This window comes from Petromyzon marinus, chromosome 5 (genome assembly GCF_048934315.1).
Source record: "Petromyzon marinus isolate PM22_M1 ecotype Great Lakes invasive population chromosome 5, UKy_Petmar_22M1.pri1.0, whole genome shotgun sequence".
NCBI classification, from domain to species: Eukaryota; Metazoa; Chordata; class Hyperoartia; order Petromyzontiformes; family Petromyzontidae; genus Petromyzon; species Petromyzon marinus.
The window spans coordinates 13,687,599-13,712,373 of record NC_133671.1 but is presented as its reverse complement, the minus strand read 5'-3'; the positions used below and the strand labels follow the sequence as shown (position 1 = coordinate 13,712,373).

Sequence of the window (24,775 nt, the reverse complement as noted above, 5' to 3'; positions counted from 1 at the left end):
TTTGATGTGACGTCACATTTCTCAACCCCCGCTCCCCCTCGTCACACATTGTCACAAATGTCTGACCCACCCCTAGGTGCGTGACGTCATTTATGGACGGCCCCTTACCGAAAGACCCAAAGAATATGAGTTACCTGGGCTATTTCACCTGCGAAGCGTGTGAAGCGGAATCGATTCGCAGCTAACCGCACGGCTCTGTGGATCGATTCCCATTTGTTTTGGATCCGCTTTGTCCCCGTGACGTCACGACGCCTATCACCCTCAGCGGCTCCCCCAACCCCACTGGTGAGATCTATTTAAAAAATTTCGTTCGACTGTGTGTATAGGTTTCGTAATTTATATATATACTTTTTAAAAATCTGTTTAAGCAAAAAAAAACCAGAGTAAATAACGACGAGCTATTTGCCCCATGAATGGGCATGACGCGTTAAGGTCTATCGAGGCTCGGCTGGATTCGGGCGCGCACCGCCTCTCGACTACAGCCCTTGCGGGGCGAGGCGCGTCTCGAGCCCGGCGGCCCGGTCAGGCTAGGACGGGGATTCGGCCTTCGATCTTCGGACTTGGCGGAGTGACGGTGAGGACTGTGAAAGTTGGGTAATTATATTTTATTGGTGTGTATTCTGTGGTGCTTCTTTTGATATCGGATGGCCAGCACGGCGTGGATTGCTTCGTCGGGTGTTGAGGATGCCTGCATGGTTAGCGTTGTAGATTCAATTTCCTCCATTGTAATTGTATTATCATTATTCTTGGGTCTTTGGGTAAAGTCACGTAGATAGATCAAATGATAAAGACCCAAAGAATATGAATTACTGCAGTCACGAAAGCTGTATTATCATTGGCATCAAACATCGTTAACGTCATCAACAAACATCTTTTTCGTTCTCGTCACCTACCAATTGTCAGAATCTCTACCACGGTCTCTCCAGTTTACATCGCAGTCATTTCTAGATTGAAGCTTTCGTGACTGCAAGGATCCATACTCTTTGGTTCTATTCGGTAAAGTCACGTAGGTTAAAAAAACGTCGTGATTTTTTTTTACCTTCGTGACTTTACCGAATAGAACCAAAGAGTATCGCAGTCATTGTCATCTGGATCGTCATCAACCATCGTTATCATCACTCATCGTGATTATCAGCAGTGATCATTTCTCTAATCACCACCGGTATATTCTTCATCATCGTTAGCACCGATTATCCCTCATCTCTGTCATCGCCACCAATAGCTATCGATGAGCTCAAGCCACCCGTCACCTCCATATTCATTCTCACCAACAACAACATCACCGATCGCTTTTCACGTCGATAAAATAAACACCAGCTGGTGTGAGGCTGCACCTCTTTCCTCCGTGTGATTATTCAACTCTCCAGATTAGACCTCCCCAACGCGAATGTGAAACATTGCCACCGTGAACCGGCACTTCCCACGAAGTACGTCCCAACTTTGATGGTGGTGATGTTACGTAACGCATAATCGTTATTCGCGTCGTTGTGGACAATAGTAATAATCACATCGCTTTTGCGGATGATACGTCAGCTTCACGTATCCGTCTCTCCGCGTAAACTGTATTTCTTTACACAGCTCATCGTCCCAGCGATGGTTGCATAGTTTCAACAACGCTGATTCAGTGCAGGCAAATTGTGGACCGGTTTCTACACAGTGTCTCATCATCACGGCAGACGGACGGTGGTCTCTGGGTGACAACAGTATTGTCCTGTTAAGATAGATAATGTTTGGGGCTGCTGTAGACATCTCGTGCGATCTGGCCGCACGCCAACGAGAACCGAAATTTCCCCGTGGGTGGCTCTGTGCATATTCACTCCGGTTCTTCTTATTCGATCTGTGTTGACTGGGCGGTTCTTCTGAATGCTTTTTTTTATTTGGTTCTCATCAAGTATTGCTGGCCAAACAGAATACGTTCTTAACGATAGTCAAGCCTCCTATTTGCTCTTTCTTGCGTCTTGTCTGAATCAATCTATTCCGCTGTGAAAATGTATGTTATAGCCAATGGGTTATCCAAGCGTTGTCCAAACAATGTGGTCCGTGGGCCAAAAGTTAAAGTTTAAAAATTGTATAGGCTTATGAAACAAATGAACCATCTTGGACACCCATGTATCTGTTGTAATAACTTGACGTTGATGTTGGAGTAAAACAATCAATTGAAATAAGTGCTGTACCCTCGTGCTTTATGGATCTATTTGGCCCTTCTATATCCCATCTCTTTTGAATACATGTCCTGTCCTATCTTCTGAAAAAAACATCTATCTCTGATAGTCACGTCAGGAAAGATCTGTTATATTTATTTTCAGAATAAAACTACAGTATTTTGTTGATATATGTATTTGCCGAATACAGTACATCTCCAATCGCTCTTCTTAATGCACTTGCCCCGTATCTGTTTTGAATGCATTGCTTTCTTATCATGTTTATGATATTTATATTGAATATAAATTTCTGTCTGAACGTTATCTCACTTCTCTATTTGTTACTTGTCCTTCACATCTCTCTTTCGTCTGCATCGCTCATCCTTTTAACTACATTCCTGATTTTTGTATGCTTTTTTCTCATGTTACAACATCTCATTCTCGTCTTTCTGTCATACACTATATCTTTGTTGCTAGCACTGTGTGGTAGTGCAATGTATGTAAGTGGTATGTTTTTTCAATGATTGTACAGTTTTGGAGAGGGTGAAAAAGTTGACTTACCTGGAAAGTGTGTTTATGACCAGCTCCGGTTTGGAAGCGGGGGTCTCACTCCGAATCGGTGACATTATCTTGTCATCAACTGTGTAGAGCCATGTAGAAGATACCTGATCTGTCGCACCATACCATGCTCCATGTCTTTTCATCCACATTTAGGCCCTCCCTCCTCAATGCTTGCGAAACGTGGCCCCCTTTTGAACGAATATCTGAGCTGGTTTGAATCATTCAGGCTGGCCTGTCTACGATCCATCCTGGGTTTAACCAAACTGAATTGTGAGGAGTTTTCAGATCCTTAAAATATCTGGTCAGTCTCATCAGTGAGCTCCTCTGTCAATCGAAGCTGCATTGGCTAGGTCATGTAGCCCGTATGCCCAGCCACCTCATGCCCAAGCAGCTTCTTTTTGGCCGGATAGAGGAAGCCAAATGAGTGCAGCACAGGCTACGGAAGAAATTGACTGATGTGGTACAGAGGGATGTGAAGCTGATTGGACTAGCCGATGACTGGTACCAGCGATGTCAAGGTCTGCCTCTGGAGGAGGCTCGTGAAAGACGCTACTTGGCAGTTAGTCATTCCACCTCCAACAACAAGGCAGAGGAGCAACGCTCACCGATAAGCGGAGCGCCAGGTGGGTGAAACACAGCACAGTGGGGAGCACTGGTGGTGCATCTGCCAGTAATCTCAGTCAACCCAAAACACTTGGGTTTGTCCCATGACCTGCCAGCGAGCCTTCGATACTTCACGTAACCCCAAGGTGCACCAAGACTCGTAGAAGTACTGTGCTGACATCACCACTTCGTGGCGAATGGCAACTGTTGTTGTGTTCATGGTATTGCTGAGTTATTTTGTTATATCGCTTCAGAATATATAAGATATATAACATAGGTTGTAAAGGTCAAAACTGGTTATTATGAAATGTCTAGCAAGTTAGTTTCTCCAACCTTCAGAGCAAACGGTGTGGAAGCCTCTGCCCTAACCCTGTCTTTAACCCCAGTTATATTATCTCATTTTTCCCCATACATGGTTATTCCATGCTCATAACCACATTTAATAAGCCCCACAATGCATTCTGAGTGGCAGGAGCAATATATGTTACTACAATTGCATGGCTGGCAGTGCAAATATGGTATTTCAATATAAGAAATCGAGCCACTGAATCATTTTTCTTTTATTCCCCAGCGTTACTGAATCATTCCATAATTTAAACTTCAAAGCGTTATTTGCAGTGTAACTTTGGTGCATAATACTAGTGCCTCTGGTTACTTAGCAACATTGTGCATGAATGATGACAGTTCTTGGGTCAGATATGCATTGTTGGTGCTCCTTAATATTAGGCTTTGGAAAACACATCAGCATGTGTTCCCTTGCTTTTTCTCTAGCCGGTTGTGTTGTAGTTCATTAAACTCAACCTGTCCAACTACAGTGTATATATTTACAGGAAATAATTGTTGATGTGGTCCTTTGGTAGCACAGCAGTGGTTGGCTGGCGATTGAAAGCTTGTGCCACACAACTAGAGTGAGAGCATATAGCTGACGGCAAGGAGAGTGCAGAGCATGCGTAACCTTTTTGTCCCTGTCCCCACAGGGATGAATGTCGGAGGCAGGCCCAGCAGTCAGGATGGAGAAGGAGCATCCTGGCTCTCCCAGCAGCAGCAGCGAAGGCAGCAACAGCAGCAGCAGCAGCGGTGTGTGCTGGAGAAGTTTCGAACTCGGACCGCGTATCGTTGCGCCGACCACTCCAAACTACTTCTGGTCGGCCTGAGTGAGCTGCGTCGCAACAACAGCCTCTACGACATCACTCTGCGTGCAGAGGGTCGGAAGATCTGTGCCCATCGAGTCGTCCTGGCGGCGTCGTGCGATTACTTCAGGTTTGAGACCATTTTACATTCTTCTTTCTATTATGTACGTGGAGGCTCAGCCTATGACCAAATAACCCGGAATGCACCGTATGTCATCAGATCTAGGGAGTTAAGCATTGTTTAACCTGGACAGTTCTTGAAAGGGCAACCACTATCCACAATCAGGTTGGTGATCGGGGCTAGGTGGTGAACAGCAGACGACAGTACAGCAAAATCCATTGTTGCAATGTATGTCTATGTGTCCCCTGTCTGTGCTGCCCCCCTTAACAACCCCAGAGTGATCAGTACGTTAAAATAACCCCCATGACCTACATGGTGTGTGAAGGGCCCTCATCCAGCTGTAAGTTTGACAAAAGGGCTGTACATCTATGTGTATGTGTATGTTGGAGTCTTTACAGGCTATTCTTCAGCAGTTTAGTTTTTTTACTTACAATATTGTATTTTTTCCAGGCATGGCTTTACTTCAGGGAATGCATTTGTTGTGTTGTTGAAGAAGTAAATAAAGCCCCAGGGGAAAACATGTCAGTTTGTCTTTCATCTGGGGCATTAAATAGGGGTCTCAGATGTACTGACTTAGTGCTGTGGCATAGTTAATGACGGGTCTGGGAAATACTGCCATTTGGAAGCCACGTAGGTTTTTTTTACAACCGAATGTTTTTTTTTGGTAACGATGTCTGCACTCACAGCACTTACAACACCTAACTAGGTCAGGGCCATAGTTTTATGTCTAAATCATTACCTTGCTTACATCTCAATAAAGGTATGTCCCTCGGTGGGCTCTCACTGTAAATTAGTCGCAAAACATTTGGTCATAGTGTTCATATTAGTGGATCCTAATCAGGCCAATTATGTGTAAGCCTTAAGTGTTTTATTGGACGTCTTTTGTGATTTTACAAAAATCAGGATGTGCCATTAAGATACCTCTCACATACTGAACAATATTTGCACATGATGGGATGTAATAAAATTCAAGCCACGTTAGTTTTAGCCATTTTATAATGCATTGCTTCAGCGGTTAAAGGCAATTCTAACACTTACAATACGTGTATTGAATGGTGCGTGTATTTCCAGTCCGTAGTCCGTATGTTGTACTTGGCTTACCTAAATCTTGCATCCACTAGAGGTGCTATATTAAAAAAAATCGATTCTTTAATTAAATTACAACCTCGAATTGTGACATTTGATTAAATTACAAGCAGGACTAATCACTACATGGCTAATAAACAGGGCTCTCGGATGCAGGCAGCCTGCGGCCAATCCAACGCAGTTATTTCTTGTCACGTGACATCATTCCAGTTTTCCACTGATCGGGATGTGCCGTTGAGATGGCCACCACCTGATCACAATAATTCACCTGCCACCAGACCCACGGAATATAAATACGCGGAGGTTTTCATGACAGCGGAATGTGACGCGCACCCAGGGGCATGTTCGCACGGGGCCTACGTGAGGCACAGCAGGACGAGGTGGAGATCCACGGCGTGACGTACGTTGCTCTGGAGCGGCTCGTTGCCTACATCTACACAGCTGAGCTCGAGGTGTCGCAAGACAACGTGCAGGACATCCTGTCGGCCGCCGTTCTCCTGCAGGTGCACATTTTTGTACTAAAGACAAAGATCTCCCGTGTATGTATAGTGAACTTCTTTCACACCATACGTCGCCAAACCGTGCTAATCAGAGGTGTGAGGGAAGGACAACAAACTCAACTCAAAAAGCAATTCTAAAGAAATGAGTTTTCAGTCCAGAAATGAGTTTTCAATCATATACTAACATCCTATAAAATAGGCTGTTGGGACTAGCACTGCTAAGACCACCTATGAAAGCCAGAGCATGAGGCCATGGTGTGGCCAGCACAACGCACGGTTACATTTGTCTCCTCGTTACTGATGTTTACATATCGCACATGGTACTCAACCCAAGCGAGGCGCAGAATTGGTTATTGTTAGCTTGACCGAGACTTTAACTCGGGGAAGTGGGTTTATAGAGCAGTGCTCTTAACAACTGTACTTCTATGCCACTACTCTCTGCTACAAATTCCCAGGTGAAGGTTGTTGTGCCACACACACAATGGAGCTATCACTCTAATATAGCTGCAAGTCCTTTGCTAAATATATCCTTAGCAGTGGGTAAGTCGTTTACAAGTTTATTAAATAATTGATGAGAACTGTCGGAGGGACACAAATGTAAAATACATCAGAGTACGTGTACTGAAGACCGTTACTAAAGGCCGACGGGATCAAAATAATTAAATTAAGAGGTGGACGAGAGTAGGCTTCTAGTGCTTATTGTCTGTGTATTATGTATAATTTGTGATTTTCTTTTTATATATAAAGTGTGAAGCTACTGATATAAATAAAGGATCTTTTTTATTTGTGAAATACAGTAAAACCTTGGATTGCGAGCATAATTCGTTCCGGAAACGTGTTTGTAATCCAAAACACTCGGATATCAAAGCACTCGTATATCAGTTGTGATCACGTGATGCTCGGCAGACAAAGCGTACACGTACACTACTTGTATTGCAAGACCTCGCTCGTTTATCAAATTAATATTTATTTAAAAATTTTGCTCGTCTTGCCAAACACTCGCAGACCAAGTTACTCGCAATCCAAGGTTTTACTGTATAATAAACCGCTTTAACATGTAAGTAATTGTACAATAAGTATGTAACAGACCTGCCTTAGAACTATCAAGTGGATGTGGGATTTTATGATATCGTTCCATTTTCTGTAAGGGTTGTATATATGTGGTTAATGCATGGGTCACTAAACCACCTGCTTGAGTGGTGCAAGTGAACAAGTACTAGATATGCATTGTTGAATTGATACATGGATATTCATACACTGACCATTGTATGCTAATGTTACATTGAGCCGAATGGACAGGACAATGCCATGCAAAGGAGAAAAAAATAACAATACAATTTTGATTTAAAGCTTTTGTGACTGCATGGATTTATATTCTTGGTTCTTTCGGTAAAGTCACGTAGAAGGGAAACAGTAAAATAATAAAAATATAAAACAATAAAATTCTCACAGCAATTTAGTTGTGGTTTTCACACCTGATGATGATTGCTTGTGTTGCAGTCGAAACGTCGTGAGAATTTTATTGTTTTATATTTTTATTAATTTATTGTTTCCCTTCAACGTGACTTTACCGAAAGAACCAAGAATATAACAATACAAATTAGACCTGCCAAAACGAGCCAAACATGATCTCTTCTTGAATCGATCGTTCTGAATCGTAAGAATTAATCGAATCGCTGGGGGGATTGAATCAATACAGGCCTAATAATTTACGTTTCCACAGATGTCGGCAGCCATTGACTGTTGCTGCGACTTCCTCGTGTCGCGGGTGGAGGCGGAGAGCGTGCCGGAGCTGTACATGCTGGCTGAGGCTTACGGCCTCACGGACCTGGCGGACAAGCTCGATGCGCACCTGCTCTCCACCTTCCCGGCATTCTGCCAGACCGAAGCATACCGCCGCCTGCGTGTCGACAAAGTGCAGTTCTTGCTGAGCAGCGACAGCCTGAAGGTGAGCGGGAATGAAGGCGAGCGAGGGAATACGTATCCAAAAGCTAAGGCCTTCGCATGTGGTGAGATCTAAATTGAAAATCTAGATTGAAAACTAATTTCTTTAGAACTGCTTTTTTGTGTTTAGTTTGTTGTCCTTTCCCCGCACCTCCGATTAGCACGGTTGGCTACATACGGTGCGGAAGAAGTTCAACAGACATACCACATACGTACATAGCCTTGGAAGACAGTTGTATTCATTGCTCACATTTGGAGCAGTGATTGGAATTCGCTGAAGATTGTGAATCCATCAGGGGAGCGGTGGTAAATTGGTTGGAGTGCTGTGAACTGACCGATCTGGAGCCTAATTTCCAGTCTTGGCTAACATTAATGTCGAGTGATATTGAAACCGGTCCCGGGCCCCCTCTTTAACAATGTACACTTACCAACGTGGTGAAGCCTGGTCAAACAACCCCGTGACCTATGCGGCATGGGGAGGCCTTAATCCAACAGTGGATTCACAAAGACTTGTAAATTTCGATTTAAAGCTTTCGTGACTGCAAGGATTCATCTTCTTTGGTTCTTTCGGTAAAGTCACGTAGAATGAGAATAAATAATAAATTGATCAAATAAAATAACACAGCGCTGTCCTCCAGACAGTCTCGTCCCTTCACCTGATGAAGGCCGCTTGTGTTGTGGCCGAAACGTCGTAAGAATTTTATTGTGTTATTTTCTTTTATCAATTTGTTATTTTATTTTCATTCTATGTGACTTTACCGAAAGAACCAAAGAAGAGGAAAAAGACTTGTAAATGAATAAGTATAATGTAAGACTATCTACTAAATAATAACCCTTAATGAGGAGGCAGTGGATAAGCTGATGGGCTACGGTCTCAATAACATGTACGAAAATATATAGCAAATTGGACAGGGATATTCCCATAGAATGTATTTCACCCCATCCTTCAGGGCTTGGCAGGCTTTTTGAAGGCCTATCCATACATTCAATGTGAGTTGTGTGTATTTGTGGATTATTTTTTACGAAGGTATGTGATTGCAAACGTTTTCATTGTTTATGTTACCCAGGTGGCAGCTGAGACTGATGTGTACGAGGCGGCTCTTTTATACCATCGTGGGAAGACCTCTGGCTCAAAGGTGTGTTTTGATTTGCAAGATGTAGCAGCTATACTTACATGTTTACATATGGCTTTGATGTTCTTTTTGTTATTCTTTAACCAACTTCTGGGATGAACTGGTGGCACCATGTTGAGCGCACTGCACTGTGAACCCGACAACCTGAGTTTGATTCCCAGCTTCGGCTTACGTCCATGGAGTGTGACATCTCAACCGATCCTGGGCCCGCTTATTCACCAACCTACATTAACCAGCGTGGTGAAGTTCTTAAATCACTTCCTTTTCCCATATCCTTAGGAGGAACAAGAGGAGGACCTGAAGCTTCTGTCCAACCCGCCTAAGGTGCTCGAGTGTGTGCGCTACGAGTTACTCAGCCCACGCACTGTACAGGACCTCTATGGACGTCTGAACCCATGCCCGCTCAAAGAGATCCTCGCTGATGCCATGGCCTACCATGCCAACGTCATGCTACAGGTGCCTATCCACGCCATCAATTATTTAGTACATCATTCCCTCAGCCAGTGCACATTTTGGTTCTTCAGTAAAAAAAAATGCAGGAATTGTAATGCTGTGCGTTGTAGTAAATCAAGTATATTGATCAGTTATTCATGAAAGACTAAGCGTCTGATCAATCAGATTAATAAAATATAAATTAGTATACAAATATAGCCACATATCACATTTTAAAACCATGTACAGCTCTCAATATGATATGGAGCTTGGGCATTGAGACTGCTGCTGCTAATGTTGATGGTAGATGACGATGACATTGGTGGTGATGTATAAAAAACTACATTTATTTCCATACACATGCACACATTTACAGTATTGAGCTTGTATTGTGCTTTGATGGGTGACCACCTTGCATCGAAAGACAGGTGTTAGAGATTGCTATGCAGCTCCTTTGTGGGCAGTGCACACAACAATCCATTGTTGTGTGCTGCTACATCTGTTGTGCACTTTCACTAACCAGCAGAGACCAACGTGGCGAATTATGATCAAATAACCCCTGCAACCCGCACAGCGTGGAGAGCCCCTCATCTAGCAGTGGCTTGACAATAGTGGTTGACATGCAACAATTACTTGAAATACAATACACCTCGTGTCTTTTATTTATTTATTTATGTGTGCCCCAATCCGGTGAATCTGCTCTGGGTGCCTTGGCATTCCAGCCGGTGCTGCAGACGGCACGCACACGCCTGCGCTCCAAGCGCCACTGCGTCGTGGGCTTCGGTGGCATGTTCTCATCCGACGACAACGACCTGAGCGATGAGTCGCACTTCCTCAACCCGAGCACAGGCCGTTGGGAGGTGCTCACCAGGGGCGGTGGCGGCAGCGGCGTCGGCGGAGGAGCCCCTCCCCGCATGTCCAACCAAGGCATCGCTGTCGTCAGAAACTTCCTTTTCCTCGTCGGCGGAGACAACAACTCGCATGGCTTCAGGGCGGTGGCGGACTGCTGGAGGTGGGCACGGAACCCTTTGGATTGGTGACAGAAGCTTGCGTTTGCAAGTGCACGGGCTTGGAAGATGATGTAGGTCAGGGGTCGGGAACCTTTTTGATTAAGAGAGCCATGAAAGCAAAAAATTTGGAAATTTATTTCAGTGAGAGCCATATAATATATTTTAAAAGTGAATTCAACTAAATGTCAGTATAATAAGCCTCTGAATTTATTCTTTTAAATAATGTTGTTATAACACTCACCATTAATGCGACTTCTGGTGCTGCATGGATTTGCTGATGTCTTTGTAGTCGGGTTGGTACTTGGTGAGGTTAAGCTTCATGCAAGCGTTGAGGCTTTCATCCGTTAAACGTGATCGTAGGTTGGACTTGATGTTTTTAAGATGTGAGAATGACTGCTCACATGCATACGTAGATCCAAACATGGTCAATACAGCAATACTCACACGCTGCAGTGTGTGGTATGTGACAGGAAGCGCGTTCCAAGTTTTGAGAATCAGCTGGTCTTCGGGTTGGAGTTTTTTCATTTCTGTCCACATGTGCTTGCTCGCCAACTCCGCTTTCTGTCGTGTGATTCTTTCCAAATCTTCATTCAGTGACTTGAACTTATTCACCCACATGTCTGAGGCCTTCAGGTCAGCCACTTCTGCTTCAAAATCTCTGACGGAGACACCAGGGATGTAATTCAGGTCGGCTGTGTTCAGTGAACACTCGTTTGGATGGGTGATGAACTTAAAAAGACGAGTGTGCTCACGAAATTCTCCAAAGCGTGCTTTGAAGGACTGTAGGAGACTGGATGTGCAGCCAGCTAGCTGGTGGAGATCAAGGTTTTGAATGGGCTCACTTGCTGTGCATGCATCTTTAAATTGGCTCAGTTTTTCAAAATGTAGTAAACGACCTGTTTCAAGATCCGTGATGAAAAGCTCCAGCTTGTTTTCAAAAGCAAATACAGCTTGTTGAAGGGATAACACTATTTCCAATGCCTTGCATTTTCACGTTGAGCTGGTTCAGATGTTCAGTCAGATCTACGAGATAGTAAAACTTGAGGAGCCACTCGGTGTCGGCTAGCTCAGGATGCCCGACGCCTTTCATTTCAAGGAAAGTCCGGATTTCGTTCAGGCAAGCCGCAAAACGGCTAAGCACCTTCCCTCTTGACAACCAACGCACATTGCTGTGCAAAAGCAGACCAGGATAGTTATTTACAACTTCATCCAGCAGTGTTTTAAACTGGCGATCATTTAAGGCTCGGGCAACAATAAAGTTGATCACACGAATGACCAGCGACATCACTTCGCCAAACTGCCTGTCACACATCTGAGCACAAAGTGCCTCCTGGTGTATAATGCAATGGAAACTTAGGATGGGTCTATTTTCATGTTCACGGAGAAGCGCCACAAATCCTTTGTTTTTCCCCACCATACACGGAGCACCATCAGTACACACTGAGAGAAGTTTATCCATAGGTAGACTTTTTTCTTGAGCAAACTCCATGAAAGACTTGAATAAATCCTCACCTCTTGTGGACCCTTTTAATGGCAGAACAGCAAGACTTTCTTCGCGCAGTGTGTCACCAACAGCATATCTTGCAATCACGCTGAACTGCGACAAATGGCTCACGTCTGTTGACTCATCCAAAGCCAGAGAAAAGAACGGCGCTGCATTTATGTCCTTCACTTGCGTTTCCTCCACTTTGTTTGCCATCACGATGGTACGATCATGAACAGTTCTTGCCGACAGAGGCATGTCTTGTATCCGTTTGATTATCTTGTCTTTGTTCGGAAGATCATCAAAAAGTTCATTGGCTACATCCAGCATGAACGTTTTAGCATACTCGCCATCTGTGAATGGTTTTCCGTTCCTCACTATTGCTAAAGAACCAGCAAAGCTAGCCGAATTATAGTCACCTTGCCGGGTCCATACGCGGAGTTGCTGCTGGCTAGCTTGCACCCTGCTCAGAAGCTCTTGGCACGCTTTCTTTCTGCTGTCTCCCGCAGGGTATTTTGTTGCAAAGGTAGCGTGGCGCGTGTCGAAGTGCCGCTTTACATTCGACCGTTTCAACGATGTAATTTTGTCATTGCAAATTAGACACACCGCAGAACCCGCTCTCTCCACAAAGGCGAATTCTTCGGTCCATTCGTCCTGAAATGTACGATACTCGTCGTCTTTTTTTCTTTTCGCCATCTTCTTCGTCGAAGGGTTAGCTTTGAGCTAATGACCGAGCAGACGCAGTCTCAGACTGATTCAAAAGGGGGCGTTTACCTGTTTTACCCAGCAACGGCAAACGTAGGCCAGTATCATCCAATTAAAATAATGGACAATTGCTCCTGCAGCCCTGAACAGGACATGCGCAGTGAAAAATCGATGGATGGATTAAAACAAGTGAGAATATTTTGTTTTATCTGCGAGCCATATGCAATCATCAAAAGAGCCACATCTGGCTCGCGAGCCATAGGTTCCCGACCCCTGATGTAGGTGCTTCTTGCAGTCAGTGGCCGTAGTGTTTTTTTTTTATAATTTGACAATCTTTGTTCCCAATGTTATGCAAATTGTGCTGTTGGCATGATGTCATGCCAATAACGCAGAGCAATTTAACCTTTTGTGTTAAAGAATGGTCCACAGAAGCAGATGTCACAGAATAACTTCCGAGTTGCCTTCAATGTGGTACAGTAGGGGTGAACATTTTCCCATCTGCTCTGTTGCTGCGAGTCATTTTCGTCACTGGACATTGAAACCTTAATTTTTGATTCTCAAAGCTGGGATTTATCCAATGAATTGCACAACCAATCTGCTTAAACAGGTGAAATAAAATCAGCTCATGTGCATGCACTCGGTGTATTGTTGCATCGCAAAACTGTCAGATGGCGACGTCTTGGGGAAACTTGCATCCAATAGTCGATAGATCATGGCTAATAATAACAATAATGACGAATTTAACGTCATTTTAGACGAGACATTGACACACAATTTCCTGGTTTTGTGTCCATTGCCATGGCTTCTGCAACAGGTACGACCCACGGCACAACAAGTGGACGGTGATAGCGCCGCTCCAGCGGGCACACGCCGACCACTGTGTGTGCGCCGTGGGACTCTACATCTACGCGATTGGCGGGCGCGACTACGTGGAGGAGCTGCACTCGGTGGAGCGCTACAGCCTAGAGACCAACACGTGGGATGCTGCCGCCCCACTGCCCAAGGAGGTGCTGTCAAAGAGCGCCGTGCTAGCCGCACGCAACACCATTCACCTCCGCTTGACGCTGTCTTATCGCTACTCAACAGTGTAGAACGTGCAACACCACTCAACAACATGCTTCACCACACTATACGACACTGCACACTACTTCACTCCTGTGGAATACCACTCCACACCCAGGCAACGCCACTCCACACCGTACAGGACCGCTCAACATGGTGCAACACCGTGCAACACCACTCAACAGCATGCAACACCACACGTAACACAAGACTACGCAACGACACACCACCTACCACAACACACAAACAAAACTTGCAGACACTTTAGTTGGGCAGCGTTAAAAGGTGACTTGGCCCGGATAAATAATTGTGAACCAAATCGGTGGAACGAGCACACCAAAACATTAGAACAAACGACCAAAACACCATAATAATAAAGGTTTTTGGGTTAGATCGCGTTATTTATAAATGTGTCGTAACCCTCCACCACCCGACATGGCCAATCAGCAAAAAAGTGTCACGTTGACAAAAGACAAATAGTTCACTGCTTCAGCCCACCGGTGTGTTGAAGAGTGAATCTACAACATTTCCAGTTTGAGTGGATTCACTCTTCAACACACCGGTGGGCTAAAGTAGTGAACTAATTGTCTTTTGTCAACGTGACACTTTTTTGCTGATTGGCCGTGCCGGGTTGTGGAGGGTTACGACACATTTATAAATAACGCGATCTAACCCAAAAACCTTTATTATGAATAATATTGGTCGCGAAAGCCTACGTGTTAAACTGACCAAAACACCCACGTGTATTTGCTAAAATGGATAATAAAACGGATGATTAAAAAAAAAAGAGGAAAATCGTCGAAAAAAAGCAGTTTAATATTTGAGCATTCAATCGCAACTACCGTCCTACGGTCCGTCCATTATTCGGAAGCCACTGGAGCTATGCACATTTAAATCTAGATTGAAAACGAATTTCTTTCAAACTGCTCTTTTGTGTTTAGTTTGTTGTCCTTCGCCCGCGCCTCCGACAATTACCACGGTTTTCTACGTACGGTGCGAAAGAAGTTCTACATGCATACATCCTGACGTCTGCCCCCCCCCCCCTCCCAACCGCCCAACGCCATGCCCGTGCCCCTGGCAGATGTACGCCCACGCTGGCACCGCGTGCGGGGGCAAGGTGTACGTGGCGTGCGGCATCCGCGCGGACACGTACCTGAGCACGGTGTACTGCTACGAGCCTGCCGGGGACGCGTGGCGGGAGCTGCCGCCAGCGCCCGTGGAGCGCGCCTGGCACTGCGCCGCCGCGCTGGCCAACCAAGTCTACCTCATTGGCGGCAGCAACCGCCTGCACGGCTACCGCCGCGACGTCCTGCAGGTGCCGAGCTGTGTGGCTTCCCTGCTGCCGTTTCTAGCTGTGGGAGGGTGAAGCTGTCGGTACCGCCGTGCTGCGTTATCAGTACCTGCGGGACTGCCGTTGTCACCACCTTATGGCACTGCATTATCACTACCTTAGGGTACTGTGTCATCGGCACCTACGGTACTGTGTCATCAGTACCTGCGGTAATGAGAGCCTACGGTACTGCGCTAACGCTACCGACTGTACTGCGCTAACGCTAACTGCATTATGAGTACATCACAGGACTATGAAGGATCGTGTCGGCCTGCAGAGGTCTTTCATCCAACAGTGGAATGATCATGGCTGACACCGACGATAATGGCAGCACTTCATTATCATAGCCGGGGGTGGTGGCGCATGCCTGCAATCCATCGCTTTGGGAGCAGGCAGAGGTTGGTGAATCCAGCAGATTTGAGAAACTCACAAATCTGTTGCTGGGCTGAAAGGTGGTGACCAGGATATGGCAGCCCAGTAAATAGGTTTGAGAACCTGTCTGTGAGCAAGACTGAGTGCTATCCCCTCTTGTGCATGATGGGTGTTCTGTGCACACTTGGGATTCCCTGCAACTTACACAACACTCCTTAAAGTTTACTCACTTTGGTAATTCATGCAGTGAGTGATGTTTTGTTGTACCACAGCCAATGTAGTCCCTTGTGTTTTTTTGTCGACTTCATAAAAAGGAATTTTCCCGAATGAAAACGCTCCTGAAAATTAGTTATTACACTCGGGCTTTCCTGTAGTGAATAAGTAAATAAAAATCATCGTTATTGTAATTGCAGTACCATACCCCCCCCCCCCACTGTAGGTTTGCAAGCTGTAGTGTACCTTTGTTGCTGTGCTGATATGGGATGTGAGGGACGGTGGAGGTTTGGTATAAATTGTGGGAGCCATCGTGAAAGTAGCCATCCCACTTACCGACATGACCCATTGTATCAGCATTTGTAATAATATCGCCGTTGTATTTCGTTTACCACATTCATCTGCAGGCTTGCTCTTCCATCAGTACTGTAATATGGTTGTGGATAAGCTTTTGCTGTTTTTTTTTTAAATCAAGCGATGCCATTGATAATTTTTCCAGCAGGAGACCTCCCTCTCATGCCTTTGTTAGCTTTCCTGATTTGTTTCTAAAGTCTTGCATGCCTTGCGCATGGAGCAATGGCGCAATGGTGAGTGCAATCCCACTGAATTGAGCCACTTCAGTTCCACGACAAACTTCAGTGGCGAGTGATATCTGAACTGGTCCTTGAGCCGCCCCCCTCACTAACCTGCACTGACCAGCATATTCAAATAACCCTCATGACCGATGCTTAGGGATGACAAAGGGCTGTACAATTCATGTATGTTTCATGACTTAAGATGTGAGTGTATAATTTCGAGACTAAGACCGGCCATGATGTATGAATAGAATTAGTTTTTCTCCATTTGTAAATAAGATTAAGGGCATTCCTGTACATTTTTACATTTTGTTGCATATTAAACTGAAATGATGAGTCAGTACCACAAACAGGTATTTGGGATTGTTGGCCTTTATACAGAAATATACATTAAAGAGCTAGAGTGTTAAAGAACACAATTGTATTGATTGTACTAGATTAAATACAAAATAAACACGAGAAAAAAACGTCTAAATAGGTTTACCCAGAGGCGTACGATAAGCCACTACATAATATAGACATAACACAGCACTTTTGCATGCACAGAACAGTAGTACTTGCGTAGTGGTAGATTTATCGCACGAGTTTACAAATCTCACGGACAAATGGCTGCCTGTCACCACTATTACTCACACAGGCAATGAAGTAAAGTCGTGTTTAACTGTCTAAATCCACAGACCAGTGGTGAAGTGACTCAATTGCTGAACAGCGCTGTCATCTTTGTAACTTTTTTTTTTGTTTTGAGCTGCTCGGCAGCTCCTCACCGCCGCGTCACTCTGCCCCATCTCCAGGTCAACGTGCTACAGACCGACACAGAGCAATGGACATCCGTGGCGCACCTGCCAGCCGGACACGGTGAGCCCGGCATCGCCGTTGTGCCGGCGTCGGACGGGTCAGCCATGGAGGGAGAGATTTACATCGTAGGCGGCCGCTCGCATGACCGGCACGCGCGCACATCCTGCGTTCATGTGTACGACGCCGCCACGAACTCATGGTCGTCAGGGCCCAAGCTGGAAGACGAAATCTCGGGTATGGCGTGCGCCGCCCTCACGCTGCCTGTGGCGGTGCTGGCGCGCCCGTACCTGCGCGGTCCCCGCCGGCCGACAGGCCCGCCAGGCCGGGGTGCGGCCGCACGCCACGGCCGCCCCTTCCACCCGGCCCACTGGGAGCAGCGGCACAGGTGGTCGGACAGCGATAGCGAGCTGAGTGCTGCCGAGGATTGAGGCCAAGTGGTTATGAACACGGCGACGGCTACGATCGCTGTATTTGCCAGCTCGTTACGGTGTAGCCGTGTAGTGTGAGTTGGGTGTTCAAGGTCCCAGGCCGTCTTACCTGGGCAGAGTAAGCAATGTGAGTTCGCTGCTTCGGACCAGGGTGGAGGGGCCACTCGGCGGTCGGGTAAACTCCGGTTAAATTCATACCATTTACCCCATGCCGCACGCTGGCCTGACACACGCACTGCACCGAATACTATTGCTTCAGAAGGTGACTGCACGACATTGGCTGAGTGCATCTCTGATTGCAGTCGGACAGAGCTGTGTATTTTGGGTTCGGGTGGACTTAAGCATAGGCCTATTGCACTTTGTGGAGAGTATTTCACTGCACACGTGAAGAAAAACAAATCACCTTTACAGTGGCGCACTTAGTGGCAGAGTCACTCAGCTTTTGTTCATGTCATAGTGTGCTTGACAGAAAAATACTTGTACATAACTGGGGTAAATACATTTTAAACTGTCACTGGTTCCTCTGGGAAAATATTTGGTATTAAGAAGGAAATAAAAGGCTTAACGTAATTTCCACAATGCTGTATGTCAGCTACAGCTTTGCTGTTAACTTCTTTTTTTATTTTCCACACCATAGTTACTCTTTAAGAGAAGTATGGTGGACAATACGCACTGTATGAGTCATTAAAATCTCTCTAAGCCATAGTCTAATAAAATCCAAAGCCATACTTTTAATCAAATATGGATAAAACTAACGGGTGGTGGTCAACTCATGCACTGCCATTCCAGTCACATGGCTATGTCTGCTATTAGTCATACATGCTTTCTCAAGTTAAAGAGGAACAGTCTTGTTGAAATGAGAGCTGTTTTCTTAGAAAAGGCAAAAAATACACTGCAGTCAGCTCTTTATATTAATGGTTTGGGGAGTTCAAATTTAGTTTTTCAATAATATCTATGCACATCTTTCACATAATAATAGGGTTTTTCCCCTTTTTTCCTGGCAACAAAACTGATACCTTCTTTACAAGGAATCATGTGTGCATTAACCACAATACTTGTGGTCAAAATGCAAATAAAAAACACCGATAATATATACATTGTCCTTGAAACTGATTGGTCCACACCGGAGACGGCTTTCTTTTGAGCCTCGTCTCAATTGGTGCTAGACCAGAGGACGCCAAAAGGCGTCACACAGCTCAAAGACAATGTGACTATCAAAGTAATGAGGGCTCGGGGTGAGCATCTACAGTGAGGGAAAAAGTATTTGATCCCCTGCTGATTTTCTACGTTTGCCCACTGACAAATAAATGATCAGTCTATAATTTTAATGGTAGGATTATTTGAACAGTGAGAGACAGAATAACAACAACAAAAATACGGAAAAACGCATTCAAAAAATGTTATAAATTGATTTGCATTTTAATTAGGGAAATAAGTATTTGACCCCCTCTCAATCAGAAGGATTTCTGGCTCCCAGGTGTCTTTTATACAGGTAACAAGCTGAGATTAAGAGCACACTCTTAAAGGGAGTTCTCCTAATCTCAGCTTGTTACCTGTATAAAAGACACCTGTCCGCAGAAGCAATCAATCAATCAGATTCCAAACTCTCCACCATGGCCAAGACCAAAGAGCTCTCCAAGGGTGTCAGGGACAAGATTGTAGACCTACACAAGGCTGGAATGGGCTACAAGACCATTGCCAAGCAGCTTGGTGAGAAGGTGACAACAGTTGGTGCGAATATTCCAAATGGAAGAAACAAGAACTGTAAATCTCCCTCAGCCTTGGGCTCCATGCAAGATCTCACCTCGTGGAGTTGCAATGATCATGAGAACGGTTAGGAATCAGCCCAGAACTACACGGGAGGATCTTGTCAATGATCTGAAGGCAGCTGGGACCATAGTCACCAAGAAAACAATTGGTAACACACTACGCCGTGAAGGACTGAAATCCTGCAGCGCCCACAAGGTCCCCCTGCTCAAGAAAGCACGTATACATGACCGTCCGAAGTTTGCCAATGAACATCTGAATGATTCAGAGGACAACTGGGTGAAAGTGTTGTGGTCAGATGAGACCAAAATGGAGCTCTTTGGCATCAACTCAACTCGCCATGTTTGGAGGAGGAGGAATGCTGCCTATGACCCCAAGAACACCATCCCCACCGTCAAACATGGAGGTAGAAACATGCTTTTGGGGTGTTTTTCTGCTAAGGGGACAGGACAACTTCACTGCATCAAAGGGACGATGGACGGGGCCATGTACTGTCAAATCTTGGGTGAGAACCTCCTTCCCTCAGCCAGGGCATTGAAAATGGGTCGTGGATGGGTATTCCAGCATGACAATGACCCAAAACACACGGCCAAGGCAACAAAGGAGTGGCTCAATAAGAAGCACATTAAGGTCCTGGAGTGGCCTAGCCAGTCTCCAGACCTTAATCCCATAGAAAATCTGTGGAGGGAGCTGAAGATTCGAGTTGCCAAACGTCAGCCTCGAAGCCTTAATGACTTGGAGAATATCTGCAAAGAGGAGTGGGACAAACTCCCTCCTGAGATGTGTGCAAACCTGGTGGCCAACTACAAGAAACATCTGACCTATGTGATTGCCAACAAGGGTTTTGCCACCAAGTACTAAGTCATGTTTTGCAGAGGGGCCAATACTTATTTCCCTCATTAAAATGCAAATCCATTTTTGACATGCGTTTTTCTGGATTTTTTTGTTGTTATTCTGTCTCTCACTGTTCAAATAAACCTCCCATTAAAATTATAGACTTATCATTTCTTTGTCAGTGGGCAAACGTACAAAATCAGCAGGGGATCAAATACTTTTTTCCCTCACTGTACATCATTAGACCTCCTTTGCCAGTACCAAAATATAATAATAACTTTCACATGTTGCGTTACTTGCTCGTGGTACCACATTTTGGCACGCTATTCCCCCAGCTTTGAAAGGTCATGCTACAAGCTGAGTGCCATTTGCTCGTCTCACTCCTGAGAATTTCTCAAACTGAATCGGTCTGTTAAAAACATGAGAAAAAAGTTTGGCTACCTTCAAGACTGCACCACTCAGCAAGTGGGTGCATGGTCTCGCCGTTCAATTAAAGGAATTTGAATGCTTGGAAAGTAGATTTGACAAAAAAAATTTTGTTGGATTCCTGCATCTGATAATAACACTAGAAGGCATGGCACGAAGTAAAGATTAACTTTGTTTACCGATAATTGATATTTTCTGACTGAAGCAAGTAATATTTTTTTAATATATAGAACATTAAACAAGTGGCCGTCGTTATTTTCCATGATCTCTTCACTGCTGGATGAATGCCTCCCAACGCAGATGCCATCCATTATGGTCCTGTAATGCAACAATCCGTACCCCTGCTGCACGAGCTGATCACATTGCCCTCTTTCCGTGATGGCTGTCCTCTCGGGCGAATTATCCCCTTTGGCTGCCGTTCTGTCGTCAGAATGGCAGCAATGGGCCATCATGCCCAAGACCACTTTCCTTAATAGATATAATTCAGTCTCTGATCAACGTGTTTCTGTCTGTGTCAGTATATATGGCTATCCGTAAAAATATTTATATTGCTATAAATGTATTTTACCAACTACGTTAGGAGCCTCCACACAAAGCGCGATTCGGCCAGAAACAGACACTGATACCGCCAGCTGTGGCGCTGTTTAACAACTCGGAGAGGCAAGAGCTGATGCGAGTGTCATGTAGGCTTGCGGAACATCGGAGCTCGAAGACAGCTGTTGGTAGCTGTGACTGCAGGTAGGGTGGCGCTGTCCAGCAGCCCCAAAGAAAGCGGTGCGGTGGGGACTGCTAGGAGGAGCGCGTGGGCGGTGCGCGTAGCGGCAGGGGTTACACTGCCTCCGCAGACGTCTGCTGTTGTGCCCCCCCCCCGAAGAATGTACATCGTCATCGCTGGGTGCTGCCAGCATTCGTTGGCTGGACTGAAGAGTCATCGTTGCAAAACAAACAAAAAGCCCTTTTTCTATTCACTGCCACACAAGTGTGTGATTAATTTGAACACATTTTGTGGAGCAGATATATGCCACTGGAATGTGATCGTTATCGTTACGCACATCACCATTAGTCATACCTGTGGTGGGAATTTTCCTGAAAGGTCGGTTATGTTGCCTTGAGTTTGTATCTGCCGAGACAGCAGGCCTTTATGGTAATTGGAATTTAGTGACTGGACCAGCAGAGCAAAAACAAACACCTTTTCCTGTAAATTCGTAAGATTCTACGTTGGCTGCTTTGTTCCACACTAATGTCACAAACACCGCAGCAAGCATTTGTAATGTGGAGAAGAAAATAAAATCATGCTTATGCAGTCTAAACATTTTGTCAGGTATAGTTTGCCTATGAATGAAGACGCTTTAAATCACCCTTCCCGCACCTCCAAAAAGCACGGTTGGCTACACACGGTGCGAAAGAATTTCGGCATACCCTTTAATCTAAACAAACCGCTGTCTAGCCTGTTTATCCTCGCAGGTATCTCGCACGGGTACACCTACACAGCAGGGGTGGTTAAGCCCTGTAGTTCATCTGCTGGTATTGATGTCTACCACAAGCCGTGTGGCGTTCGGTGCGAGTCGGTCACTGCGTCAGAAGCACGTTGTCGATGGTGATGTCAATTTAAGCCAGCGTGTCGTAGTCATTTAATCCGCATTCAATGTATGGCCAAAAAGTTCAAAGCGGAAAGCAATAAATAACAGAGTACTTCACCACTAACTGTTCCCTCAACGTGAAGTTTTTATTCTTCACTTCCGTGTGCGCAATGTGCGTGCGTGTGTGTATGTGCTCGAGTGTGATATGCCACCGTTTCCCAAATGCCAGTCCTCATAACCCCCCATTATGCACCTGCACAGAATTACCAATATTTTCCATCCTTATGCAAATCAAAACTGGTGGGCTGGTTGTGAATGTACATGTGCTGCCGTTTTTTCAAGGATGAGGGCGACCTCCCCCCCACACTGTATGGGGTCATCGGGGTTATTTGACCGTACTTCCCCACGTTGGTGAATGCATGAAGAAAAACATTGGAGGATAGTGAAGGATTTTGCTGCATTGTGCTCTGCTATTCTCAGGATAGTCCAGCAGCAGTCGATAATACCTGTTATGCTTGGTACTTGGCTAAGTATCATCAAGGCTTTCCTTTGCTTAGCTTCGGAGATCTGACTACATTGAGTGCATTCCAGGTGATTTGGTCATAGGCTTGTGGTAGTAATTATCCGGTAGTAATAATCACAGCTGTATCATGGCAGGTCATGAGGACTGGGGTTTGAGAAATACTTCGTTTTAGTATAACTTCTCACCATTGTCTTAATGTGGTTTTAAATGCTTTTTCGTAACATCATTTTCTTAGGCTTCCATTGTACAAAGTAACAGAGCCTGTGTTTACAGGTGTTTGGGGCATTTTACTCCAGCACCGCAGCATCACAGCCATGGTTTGGTATTACACTTGGGTCAATGTAAGCTGAAGATGATATGGTTAGGAAACCGCTAAACTGCATGATCTGCATGTTTCATTACCTTCGACCGCGGCACCGGAGAACACGTAGCTGTGGAGCTCAGTGAATAATCAAATAGCATGTATACTGTGCCTTTCATGTTTGAGCCAAAATACTCATCTTTAAACCCTATTGACAAACATTATTGCAAATGTTTATTTAAAAAAAAATTGGATTGCATTTTTTTCAGCATTTTTTTTTAATACAAGACATGCTTCCAAAATAAGTACAATTTAAAAACAAGGAAATTATTTCCTACGAATAGGAAGAACTGCAGAGTGAAACGTTGACTCTTTTTTTTCTTTTCACGGAAAAATATTTCCCCTTTTCTATAATTTGTTAACCAAAGTAGCAACATCCTACAGTAGTAGGTGGGCGGTGCCACAGCGTAGTGGGAGCGCGTTCGCCATGCTGTTGTTCATGGTTTGAAGCCCAGCGACCGCCCTGGTTATTACCGCAGTTGTATTTACCATAAATTATGAAAATATTGTCTTTTTCACAGTGGACGTTTAAAGATCACGTGATGTCATTCGCAAGAGTAGGGCAGTGTGTCCCGGTCCAGATTTGGGAAGAAAAAAAAATTCGCACAAATTACTGGGATCAGGGGCGGAGCCAGGGGGGTGACAGGGTAGACAATTGTCACCCCCGAAAAAATTAAAAATCTGAAATATTCTGCGTATAAGTGTACGACACTCGGTCTGGCGGAATTCGTGCAACTGCATTGTCAGAGTGTGTCGCCAACCGATGGCGTCTAGTTCAACAGCCTGACTCTCTAATCATTCTTGAAATTAAAATGTGTTGAATGTCACCCCGGGCTGAAAATCCTGGCTCCGCCCCTGACTGGGATTATACGAAGCAATCATCGTCCCCGTCTGCACAACTTGGCAGTACACCCCCCTCCCCCCCCCGAAAAAGTTGTTATCATTAATTAGGCTTTCCTGAGCAAATAAGCATAATGAATATAATATGTAGATATTAACCATGCATAGGGTGATTGTTTAAAAGTCCTTACAGTTTTGGTGCCATTTAATTTGTAAGCAAATGCATTTAATGAACATACATTTTCAATCCGTTCCAAAATGTTATGTTTTTTACTGGATTGTGTTTGGTCAGGTGGCAGCACTGTTATAAGTTTATTCTTAAAAGGTGTCAGGGCCTACAGAAAGCTGTTTTTGTTCTGGTTTAGTAAAACTTAAATCGGTGACCAGTGGTCTAGGGCCTATGAAGGTTGGGCAGCATATGTGAAGGCATGAATACAGATGTTTAAAGCAAATAGGTTGTATTTATAATGCTAAGCATTCTGTTGCAAAACATTTGAAAGAGCATGAAATTGATGTGTAGATGTAGGAAATTATGAGTGTAAAAACAGTTAATATCTGACTTATTTTTACAACTTGAGGAATATATCAAATTTGTAAAATGTGTCGTGAAGATACTGTACATTATTTTGAAACCATGTCGGGACTTTGTTTTCTATTCATAGTGAAACACGTTTTTGGGCCACGTAAAAAGTGGCTGCCGGTCAGGATAGCTGCATCCGGGCCTGCTGATGGAACCCACAGGTTGGAAACAAAGGATAAATTCCTTATTTTAAAAGATGCCTTGTTTATGTACGTGCCACAACCATACACTGCATCTATG

General features: G+C 44.8%; 1 protein-coding gene across 3 annotated transcripts; it reads left to right on the top strand.

Annotated features, from left to right (window-relative positions):
* Nucleotides 1–190: 190 nt before the first annotated feature.
* On the top strand, nucleotides 191–22,355 carry LOC116939082 (kelch-like protein 22). Of its 3 annotated transcripts, none has more exons than XM_032947002.2 (11): nucleotides 191–285; nucleotides 433–574; nucleotides 4,283–4,565; nucleotides 5,980–6,145; nucleotides 7,866–8,090; nucleotides 9,154–9,222; nucleotides 9,499–9,675; nucleotides 10,374–10,663; nucleotides 13,664–13,856; nucleotides 14,993–15,226; nucleotides 17,193–22,355. In XM_032947002.2, the coding sequence occupies exons 3-11, from the start codon at nucleotides 4,285–4,287 to the stop codon at nucleotides 17,622–17,624; spliced, it is 2,067 nt and encodes a 688-aa protein (XP_032802893.2). In that variant the 5' UTR covers nucleotides 191–285; nucleotides 433–574; nucleotides 4,283–4,284; the 3' UTR covers nucleotides 17,625–22,355. The 3 variants fall into 3 exon arrangements, with proteins under 3 accessions (XP_032802893.2, XP_075917833.1, XP_032802895.2); XM_076061718.1 differs by having other exon boundaries at nucleotides 433–594; XM_032947004.2 differs by lacking the exon at nucleotides 433–574 and having other exon boundaries at nucleotides 205–285.
* Nucleotides 22,356–24,775: the final 2,420 nt, after the last annotated feature.

What these genes read in the sequence shown, in the direction of transcription:
- LOC116939082 (XM_032947002.2), top strand. Translation starts at nt 4,285, where the DNA reads ATGAATGTCGGAGGCAGGCCCAGCAGTCAGGATGGAGAAGGAGCATCC. An exon ending in GGAAGACCTCTGGCTCAAAG is followed by an intron (nt 9,223 to 9,498) that starts GTGTGTTTTGAT and finishes CCATATCCTTAG; the next exon opens with GAGGAACAAGAGGAGGACCT. An exon ending in GCGGTGGCGGACTGCTGGAG is followed by an intron (nt 10,664 to 13,663) that starts GTGGGCACGGAA and finishes CTTCTGCAACAG; the next exon opens with GTACGACCCACGGCACAACA.